Here is an 11,013-nt window from a genome sequence, read left to right on the forward strand (position 1 = left end):
GAACGGAATAGAGGGTTGTTTTGGAGCTGGATCTAGGAAGGCCCCAGTAGCCCCAGGCTCTGCTCAGTCCCTCATTTAGGGAGGGCACTCCAGGCCAGGTGTGGTGCTGGCAGCAGAGGTTCCCAGGGGGAACAGGTGGGCAGAGCACCAAGGTGGGCTTCAGACCCCCGAATCATCCTGTGCGTGGAGGTTGGACTTGGCCTGCTCACGTGCTGCAGCTCCGACTCTGTGAGCAAAAGCCCCAGATACTGAGACTCTGCATCTGGCTGCTGGGGGTTGAATCCTGGCTCTACCATTTACAAGCTATGTGGCCTTGAGCAAGTTATTTTACCTCTCGGTGCCTCAGTTTCTCTAAATATAAAATGTCACTAATAAAGGTAACTCTTCTCATTGGGTTGCTTTGAGGATTAAATGAAACGACATTGCACCAGTGACGGGCATGGACAGTCAATACTGTGTGTTCATTAAATATAACCTAGTGGCCAGGGCAACTTACAGGGGGAACAGGCTACCCCACCAGTGACAGTGACAAAGTGGTGGAGCACTTGGCTGCAAAGGTGCCCTTCACCTGGCAGGGGGAACAGTCATTGGGTCCCCTTGTACCTGTTGGTATATAAGGAGCCAGGAGGCCAGAGTTAATCCATGATGACATTCAATATCCAAATTGCCAATGGACCTTCATCAGCTGTCGCAGTGGAGAGTGTGGCCTGTGGACGGATAAACACACCCAGGGCCCATGGCCAGCCACTGGTGAGGACAAGGCCGATGATGAGGGCCCTCCAGGGTGCAGAAGGGCTGGGCCCTGGAAGGCAAGCAGTGGGGGACTGACAGAGACAGCAACAGCCTGGAGGCCTCAGGACATTGAGGCCTTCCCCAGTCACTGGATCTTTTTGGAATTCATTTCAGCTCAATTCCATCCAATAAACATTTTTAAACAACAGGGCATCCTGGACCAAATGAGGGACACAAAGAGAATTAACACAGAACCTTGGCTCCAAGGATCTCACAGCTGAGCTGGAGGAGAGACATAGCGCACACTTACTATCATCAATACTGTCAGCCGCCCAGCAACAGCCACCGCCAGCACTGAGACCTCACTACACGCGTTACTACAGCCCTGTGTGGTGGATGTTAATGTCTTCATCTTAAGAGGAGGCACTGAGGATCCGAGAGGTTAAGTAAGACGGTCGATGAGAAGGGTGGTCAGCATCTATGTCTGACTATAAGGTCTGCTCCCTAGCCTCCCACACATACTATCTTCCCTGTGACCTGTGATAATAAAGACAGAAACAACGTGCTAGGGAAGAGCCCCGAGCCTCAGTTTACTCATCTGTAAAATGGGAATAATGACCTCCCGTCTTGAGTGGCGAGGGATAACGTGTCTGTACCACGGCAACATGTGTTCCTAGTCTTGTTAAGGGGGCTCAGAACAGGTAGTAACAGGAGCTGCTCTTGAAGGGTAGAAGCCAAGCACCACGAGGCAGGCAGCACAGGCAAGGGGAACAGCATCAGCAAAAGCCTATAGTGTGAATGTACAACTGCTCCAGGGTGTGACCTGAGAAAGATGGAGACAAGTTAGAGAGACAGAGCCCGACACTGCTCAGCTCCTCCGGCTCTTTCTCCTCTGCAACTCAGGGAAAGTTGCTGATGGCTTCAGTTTGCACTTTCTCCTTTCCAGTTCCTCCTTGACCCACATGATCAGGCCTCTGCACACATCACCTGCTGGAAACATTCTTGCCAAAGTCCTCAGCGCCAGCCTGTTGCCAGCATCTTATCTTCCCTCCCTAGCAAGCTAGACATGCTCTTGACCTCTTTCTCTCTAAAACACCAGCTCTTGACCTCTTTCTCTCTAAAACACCAGCCCTCAGCTGATGCACTTTGCACCACAGTGTCCCCTCTGTCTCCTTTCCTGGCTACATCCTCTGTGCCACCTCTGGATGTTGCTGTGGCTGGTCCTGAACCTACCTCTCATCAACACATTCTCAAGGCTTACTCATCACTCCCAAGCCCCCTATCTCTAGTCCAGAGTTCACCTGGGCACTGGACCCACATACCCACCTGCCTTCTGGGCATCTTGACCTGCATGTACTCCAGGCAGTTTGAACTCCAAATGAGCCCAGGGGAAGTAACGGCATTCCCTCAATAGCTGATGCTCCTTCTGGGCTCTCTCTGCCAGGAGCTGGCATCACCAGTGCAGGTTTCCCAAGTCAGATCTTGGGAGCCGTCCCTAACGTCTCTGTCTCTGACACCTGGATGCCCTCTCCTTTCAACATCTCTGTGTCTTTCTCTCCTCCACTGCCTTCATCATAGCTCCTGAGTTTCCTTCCACAAACTGCCACATTGCACTCTTATCCAAATGCCAGAGAGAGGTCTCTGTGAAATGAGAATTAGCCCAGGTGCCCCCTCCCCACCTCCAGTCCACTGTCCCGGGTCTTCTGTTCCAGCCAGACTGAAACCATGGAGCAGATTTACCTTCCTTCACCCTAATTCTCCCAATCCTTCTAGTCCCTAGGGCTCAGCTTGAGAGTCACCTTCTCCAGGAAGCCTGGAGGATGAGTTAGGGCCCCTCTTCTGTGTTACCACAGCAGTTGTGCACAACAGCTCTCTTTCTACATCACATGGATGCTATCTGTTCTCACTCCCTACTGAGACCGTGGAGTCTTTGAAGCTGGGGACTGATCTTGTGCTTTGTTTTTCCACAGTGTTAAGAAATATTTGCTGAAATCAAAGGATCTGGGAAGGGTCTTGGAAGCAGGCCCTGGAGGTGCTTTTGGGGAAATGCGTTATTCTATGTGCAGACACTGAAAGTTGAATACACAATATCCTTTCTCCTATTTTCCTTAATAGAACCCCAATTTTGTTCAGGAAGCAGCAAATAGTGTTAACTACATTTCTTAGCCTTCTTTGCAGAGAGTAGCCAGCCATGTGACCCAGTTTGGGCCAACAAGACTTAATGAGAAGTCGCTGAGCATGCATGGGAGATCTATTTCCCTGATGTGAGCACAGCCCCTCTCTGTTTCCCGTCTTCTACATTCTCCTGCAATTAGGAGAGGAGGCTGGAGGTAGAGCAGCCACCTTGTGATGATGAGCCAGCCATGAGAATGAGAGTTACACACTAAGGAATCCTGATGGGGCCTTGGTCATGACCCTTGGACTAGCTACTAACAGGCTTCTTATAAGAGAAAAATAAATCACATTGAAGTCACTTTGGTTAGATTCCCATTATATTTAGCTAAACTCTACCTAGTAAAGGTAGATGAAGGCAGATAACCATCTGTGAGCATTTCTGAACTGGCCTTTCCTTTGGAGATAACTCTGGTCCTGAAAGAGGGCAGAGGGCACAGTTAATGGAGCAGAATGAGAAGTGTTGGAGAGGCCGCCCACCTGAGATTCCATTAGAGGACCCTGGCAAGGCCTCAGGGTTTGAGGAAGAGGCTCCAGCCATGGCATTTCCAATGTGCCTGTGACCTTTGCCTTCTTGGTCTCTACTTGGTATCACTTGTAAAATGAGGCTGCTGGAATAGATAACTCTTCAAAGGGCATAGTGCTTCAAATCTGGCCTTTGGAGTCAGACAAAGCTGTGTTCAGGTTCCAGCTCCATCACTTAATAGCAGCATGTCTCTCAGTCACTATTTTTTTAGTTGACCTCTCTAGCATCATCATCTGTAAAATCCAGATTTGTAATAGTACCTATAAGTGTTGGGCTAATAGTGGGGTTCTCTGGCATCACACATGTTTGTGCCCAGCAGCATGCCTGGCACAATCCACGATGGGTGTTACAGCCCAGTACTCAGCATACATTGAGTGCTCTGTGATGGCAGTGGTCCTTGTGTTCCAAGTGCTCTAGGAGGGCAGACTGGTGACCTGTAGTTCCATGCCTGCTTTGTCTCTGAAGCTGGGGCAGAGCTCAGGAAAGGCTTTCTGCATGTACTCTGTGGGTTGGCAAAGCGGCTAGAGCCTGCCCACTGTCCAGTGGCTTTTTCTTCAGCACTGCATACTGTTTTGTCCAGGGTCCTGGGACCACAGGTGGATAGGAGACAGAAGAAGCCCCAGGACACAAGACATCCCAGACTAGGCCCAGAAAGCCATCTGGCTTTAGGTAGAGATAAGAAACCCATCTGTCCTGTGGCCATTGTCATAGCCAAAGCTTCCAGGGTATTGAGGGTAGGCTCATGCTGTTCCTGGGAGTAGGGTGGGCTTGCAGAGGTTGACTCTGCAGAGGACTACCAGAATTAGGGAGCTGGAAGAACACCTCTGGAACTGGATTCCTTACTGCAGCTGCTTTCAATAGAAAGTCCTTATTTTTCTTTTGAGAAGCCTCACCTTTCTCCTCTCTGCACTGAGAATCCTAGTGGAAAAAATCTTGGGGAAAAAATAAAGTCATGCCGTTGTATTTCACCCCTGAAAAGGAGGTCAGTGGGGTGTCTCCAGTTTGTCCAGCCACCCCCACCTCCCTCTAAGTACTCCAGGCCAGACCCAGCCTCGCTGATACTTGACAGCGCCTGCAGTTTACCTTGGCCCAGGTCCAGGGAGTTGGGCCCAGCCTGGGGTGGCCCCCACTTCTCCACCTTGTTACCGGCCCCCCTCTCCAGAGCAAAGAACAGTTTAAATATAAATCAGTTCTTGACACAAACAGAGCCTCAGCGAGTCTCTAAGCCATCACCGGAACTGAGAGCCCAGGTTTTCTTTAGGCGAGTGCAAACAAGCAGAGACTGGCTCCGTAAATCTCCCTGAGGGCGTCGGGAGGGGCGCGGGGCGTCCCCTCTGCTTCAGAAATCGCGGCTCCCCTCCAAACCCCTGGCTCCCGTGGGCTCCTCCAGCACCCCTCGGTCCTCTTTTTGCCTCCTCCCGCTCCCATAGCCCTGCCGACAGACCCCTTCTCTGGTCCTCCTCAGTCTCCCACCAGCCTGTTCCCGCTGCCCCCACATCCGCCCCGCCAGTAACCCCAGCGACCCCACCCTCCTGCAGTCTCCTACCCTCTACAGCCACTACCCCCCCTACCCTGGGCCCACCACTCCCCACCCCTCCCAGCAGGCGGGACCTTCTACAGAGGCGGTCAAGCCTCGCGGGTCCAAACCGAGCTCCAGGAGCAGAGACACAACCCCGGGCTGAGAGCGACGTCAAGAGCGGCCGAGCTCCGCGTCACACCTGTCCGAGGGGGCGGCAGGGGCGGGGGCGGGGGCTCGCAGAGCCTTTGACACCCAAAGAGAAGAGGGAGGAGCGCGTTTCATCACCGGCGGCGTCGGCCGCGGCCACTTATAAATTTCTGGGCACGCAATCTCTCTCTAGTGTCGGTGCTGCGAGCCTCCTCAGGCCACCGCCGCCACGCACGCCGCCCGCTCGCCCGCCCGGCCGCACCAGCCCGACGGCCCGGCCCCCGACTGCCCGGCCTTCCGCCTCGGGCTCTGCTGCCACCGCCCCGACCGGGCTGGAGGCGACGCCGCCCCGCGCCGCCGCTGTCGTCTGGCCCCGCGCCGGCCCCGCTGTCGCCCGCCACGATGGGGCTCCTGCCCAAGCCCGGCGCGCGCCGGGACAGCGACGCCTCCTCAGGCCGAGCCCGCCGCTGTCCCCGCTCCATCTTCAGCAACATTAAGGTGAGCGGAGAACTCGGGACCGTCCCGGCGCGAGCCGCGCCCGCGCACCTTCCCCTGCGCCCCCGACGTCGGGGCTGCGAAGCCCAGGAGGCGCTGGGTGCGCTGGGGCTCCCCGCTCCGCCCTCCGTGCCGCTTCCCGGGGCCTGGCCAGGGGGGCAACGGGATCGCCTGGACAGGCGAGCGTGTGCTGGGTGTGTGCGTGTGCGAGAGAGAGAGAGAGAGAGAGAGAGAGAGAGAGAGAGAGAGAGAGAGAGAGAGAGAGAGAAAAGAGCTCACACGCCCTTGTCAGTGTAAGAAACGGGACAATGAAAGTACCTGCTTATCGGGCCAACTCTATTCAGATAGTCCTGGCACTAGCCCAAGGAGTTGTCCTGTTCTTTGATAGAAAAAGAATATCTCGCAGGGAACTTTTTCAGTCTCCTGCGGGCAAATTACTTCGTTAAGCAAGTGGGCTTGGAGGTGCCCCAATCTGGCATTCTGTGGGGAGGGACGTCTGTGGGTTTCTGTAGATGGAGATCAGAGTCCAACTCAGCTGGGGTGGGTGGTAGGTGGGATGTCTCCTTCCCCGGGCTTCCTCTTCCCCCAAGAGCCGCAACGTGGAGGTCTGCTGTCTCTCTGCCTGTTATGTTCAGAATTTCCCCAACGCCGGCTACCAATCTTGTACGCTTGGACCAGCTTTCCTGGCCTGGAAATGGTCTCAGGAAAGCGGTGAGTTCTCACACTCTGTTTAGTAATGGCAAGGCAAGTTCTAGGGAGTGGGCGAAGAGAAGATGGGGGTGTAGACAGCTGTATAGTGAAGACACTCTTTTCTCCAGGGGGCCAGCAATGCTTGCAGCTCCCTCTAGGGATGCTTCCCACATCTCTAGGGGATCTACACTCAGGCTTTTTTGCGTGTCCCGGCGGGCCACAGCAACTGAGAATGTGCCTCCTGAGGGGACAAAGCTTCTGTGGTCAGAACTCAGGAGACTGCAGAGCCCACACCTATCAGGGATCCTTGGGGGCAGGGTGGGGATTATGGTGCAGAGTGGTTGTTTCTGACAGCCATTCAGTTAGATGGAACTAGGTAAAGCCTCCAGCAATGCAGCTCAGGGGAACGTAGATCACAGTGGGAGGATAGGGGTGTCCATGGGCTGGTTATGTGAATGTCCTACAGAGAGGGATCTGGAGCTCACAGCGGATCCTAATATTGTTAGCACTGGCACTGGGATCCCCACTCCTGCTTCGGCTCTCTTCCTGCACCACAATGAATAAAGGCTGAATTTATGCCATGGCTGGATATAAATAAGACAGACATTTTGAGATAATTTAAAATAATCCTCAGATCTCCTCACCTTTGGCCAGATCTGAAGAAGGACTGTGTGCAGTTTTGGTCTCACTGTTTGAAAGAGTCTTGGAGAAGTTTCATCAGAGAACTGTGGAAATTTTGGTATTTATAACTTAGGAATTGAGAGGAAAGGGTGGGGGCAACAGTTGGGTGGTCTGAAAAGAGAGGGCCCCAAGAGGGAGCCAGGGTGGGGGCAACTTCCTCTGTTTTCACCGAGAAGGGCAGGAGGGACCGCTGACCCCAGAACAGATTCCTGACAATGAGGATAACCACAAATGAGATAGATTCCGCTTAGACCCTCCCCAAGTGCCTAAAATAAATGAGTTTATGGAAGCAGCTTCTTTGAAGATCTGTGAAAATAAGACAATTTATCACATGCCAATGATTTAGCCACATGTGCCTGAGGCTTGGGCCTAGGCCAACATTTTTTAGAGTTTTTCTTAACTCTAAAAACCAGATTTTCTTAACTACTGCTTCTGTTAATCAATAGTAATTCTAAAACCAGAGTTTGGAAAGGCTTCCGCTTGGCTTCACTATTGGTCTGAAACCCGTTGTAAAGGTGGATATCTCAAGGTAAAGCTGGGGTCTGAAATTATGTTAAACTCACTTAAGCTTTTTCTTCCAGGGGTGGTACTGGCTGTCTGGGGGCTTTGTTATTTGATGGAAGATTTTCTTCTCCCAATGAGAGTTGGCTGGCTGCCTTGAACCACCTCCCCGCCAGTGGGATATGGACTGCACATGTCTGTGGCATGTGTGCCATGGGGAGGAACGAGGGACACCCAACCTGAACACCCATCATTTTTCTAGGTTCCTTGTTACTGAGACAGATGAACCAATCGACTTTATGACATTTCTGCCAAGCCCCACATATAATATGGCTTAGGGGAAGGGATGAAGCCAGGGGATTCAGACCCAAGTCCTAGTCTAGCTTCTTACTAACTAGGTGACACAGGGAAGCATTTCTTACCTTTCATGGGCCTTAGAGTCCTTCCATGAAAAATACTGGGTAATATGAACAATTCCCACCTCGTGGAACTCTGTAAGGATTATGTGGGATGAGGCATAGGAAGAGGCTTTGTGAACCATGAGAGGCTCTCCGGGATCAGCATCCATGTGAGGCTAGTTCTTGCCTCAACAAAAGGATTGCCTATTGAAACATCATTTAGGATCTAATGTTCCACCAACTACAGTTAATAGTTAAGAGAAGCTACAGTTAATAATAATGATATCCAAAATAATAGTAATAGTAGCTAACAGTAATGGAGCTATCTGCATGTTCCAGGAACTATGGAAATATTTTACCCATATTTAACCCTCATTACAACCCTGTCAAGTGGATAGATACTATTATTGTTCCCGTTAATGATGAAGAAAACAAGGCTTAGTGAGGCTGGTTCCTTGTGCATGGAGACATAGCCAGAAAGGGATGGGGAAGAGTATAAAGGAACCAAGTATGTGAGACCCCAGAGTCAGAGACCCCATCAACTGTGTAATTAGCCTTCACCATCAACAGTGCTGCTCAACTCTGGGTTAGCACTTTGGGGATACCACAAGTGTGCTTGTTCCCAGAGGTCAGGGCTTCTTCCAGGCCCAGGTAACTCACACATCCCAACCGTGACCAGGGGCACTGTAGTGGCTGCAGCACGGCTGCTCCCAATTGTTAATAGGCTCATATCCTTTTTTCTTCATAATTCTTATCAAAAAGCCTAGATTTTACTATACTAAAATTCTGGTCTGACCATCTCTCAACAAGTGGCTTTATTATAAAATTTACTGATGACTCGTAAAAATAAATAAATAAGCACATGAATAAACGAAAAGCCTGGTGACTACACTCTAGCAGTGAGTTTCTTCTACCTCCTCTTGCAGGAGTAAATATAATCACAATCTAGAGATAGTCTCTATTGCCTCTGGCTTACAGGATTCTTAAGGGGTAGAAGACCTGTTCACCAGTCATCGTCAGAGGGAGCAATTTGGCGTCCAGAACTCTAAAGCTCTAAATTAAAAACAGGTTCCTTCGATGATCATGGGGTGGGGGTGGGGAAGGTAAGAGGGAGCCTTTGTGGCTAACTTATCCTGGCAGCCTCACAAAGATCTGTTTCTCCTTAAAATGAAACTTTTGGGGCCAAACTGAAGTTATCTTATAAAAGGAGTGGTTGGTTGGTGACTGCTGCCCAAATTGCAGGCACTTACACTCCCAGGACCTCAGTACAGTGAAACAATGTATATCCAGTCCGTAGGGGAACGTCCTGTGGGGGTGCAGAGCTGGGGAAGAGCAGCGGGAAGAAAGGACACATCTCACAGCTTGGCCTAAGTGGCCCCGGTGATCTCCGATCTGAAGGGAAGCCCAAAAGTGAGGGAGAGGTACTTGTCCTGCCCTGGGTCCCTAACTTCCTGAGGTCCCTGAGGCCCAACCCTGGGGAGGCATCTTGGGCTTAAGGTCTCGGTTTCCAGAGGAAAGTGCTACATCCCAGCAACCTGCAGTTCATGGTCAGGAAAACAGTCTCAATAGAATCCCCAGGGTCAAAGAATTCCTTAACTGACCCCATGAGTTAAGACAAGCCTCCTCCTTCTGGGTGGTGTCGCTTTGACACCGAGGACAGCTTTTCTGTTTTCCTGGCATCTGCCCCGCCTTGACCCACTTGAAGGAGTGCGCACGGAGAACAATAGGAACCGGTGGGGTGGGGTGGGGGCCACAGGTCATTGAGACTCTTTCCTCCTGTGGTGATGCTCCAAGCCTTTCTTAGTTTTCATTTTTCTCTCCTGATGATGAATCTGTGACCTATGCCACCACAGAACAAATAGAAGAGCGATTTATGTCTCACAGTATAGGTGGCTCGTTTCTTTCTGATCATTCTCTTTTGTCTGTGACAGTGACTACTTTTCTTTCTTTCTGGGAGACCTAGATGTTGGGATGTTGGGATGGGAGTATGGCTTCTTCTCGCCTTCTTCTGCTCTGTTTGTGAAATAGTCCACGCAGAGGAATGTGGGTGACCCCCCAGTCCAGGCCTCACCCCTCCTTGTTCTTCCTCTTCATACCCTTGCTTGATTTTACCCTATCCCGTGGTTTTAATCACTGCCAACATTTACTCCACCCTGCTTTCTGCCGGTAGAGGCAGTGACCTACAGAGAGCCTCAGCTACATACCAAAGCTGGAGAGATGGTAACGGTGGAGCAGAGAAGCCAGGGGTGCTTGTGGGCAAATAGGCCCATCCGAGGACCTTGTGTGGGGCTGGGCTAGTTTGGCCCTCATTCTGCGTCCTAAGTTCAACGTACTTGGCCATTGCACTCTCAGTTTCTTTTGTGGAAAGATGAGAAGAAATAGCTATGTGAATTATACTTGCCTGTACCCCACAGAACCAGCACAAGTGGGTTGTCACTCCAATACTTGGTCCCCTTCTGCGGGCCCATGGGAGAAAGCTGAGTTCTTAGTACCAGACAAAGCTTGATTTATTTTGAGTTTTTAAAAAATTTCTTATTTTGAAACAGTTATAGGTTCATAGGGGGAAAAAATAGTACTGAGATGTCCCCATGTACCTGTCACCTAGTTTCTCCTATTGGTTCCACTTTACGTAACTACAGTATAATACCAAAAGCAGGAAATAGACATTGCTATAATGTGCATGTATAGTTCCATGCCATTCTATCACATGATTAGATATCACATAAAACCACCATGCCACTGCTTCAAGACGCAGAACTATTCCATCACCACAATGATCTCCATTGTGCTACCCCTTTATAGTCACACCTGTCCCCTTCCAACTACCATCCCTAATTTCACAACCTCCAATCTGCGCTCTATCACTGTAATTTTGTCGTTTTGAGAATGTTATATAAATGGAATCATGAAATGTGTGCCTTTTGAGATTGGCCTCTTTCATTTCAGCATGATGCCCTTGAGAGCCGTCCAGGTTGCTGTGTGTATCGATAGTTTGTTCTTTTTTATTGCCAAGTATGTCCCATGGCATGAATGTGCTGTGATCTGTCTAACCCATCACCTATTGAAGGGCATTTGGGTTGTTTCCAGTTTGGGGCTGCTACAGATAAAGCTGCTGTGAACAATCATGTGAACAATGCTGTGAACAAGGTTTT

At 50.8% G+C, this 11,013-nt stretch overlaps 1 protein-coding gene across 1 annotated transcript in view; it reads left to right on the top strand.

The window, feature by feature from the left end:
- Positions 1-5,477: 5,477 nt before the first annotated feature.
- Positions 5,478-11,013, top strand: part of SLCO2A1 (solute carrier organic anion transporter family member 2A1) — an 82,235-nt gene continuing 76,699 nt past the window's right edge. Inside the window, exon 1 of the mRNA XM_023528799.1 lies at positions 5,478-5,594. Coding sequence (XP_023384567.1) covers positions 5,499-5,594 — 96 coding nt within the window. The 5' untranslated portion in view covers positions 5,478-5,498. The remainder of the gene's footprint in view (positions 5,595-11,013) is intronic.

Source organism: Pteropus vampyrus, unplaced genomic scaffold (assembly GCF_000151845.1).
Source record: "Pteropus vampyrus isolate Shadow unplaced genomic scaffold, Pvam_2.0 Scaffold1, whole genome shotgun sequence".
In the NCBI taxonomy this organism is placed as follows: domain Eukaryota; kingdom Metazoa; phylum Chordata; class Mammalia; order Chiroptera; family Pteropodidae; genus Pteropus; species Pteropus vampyrus.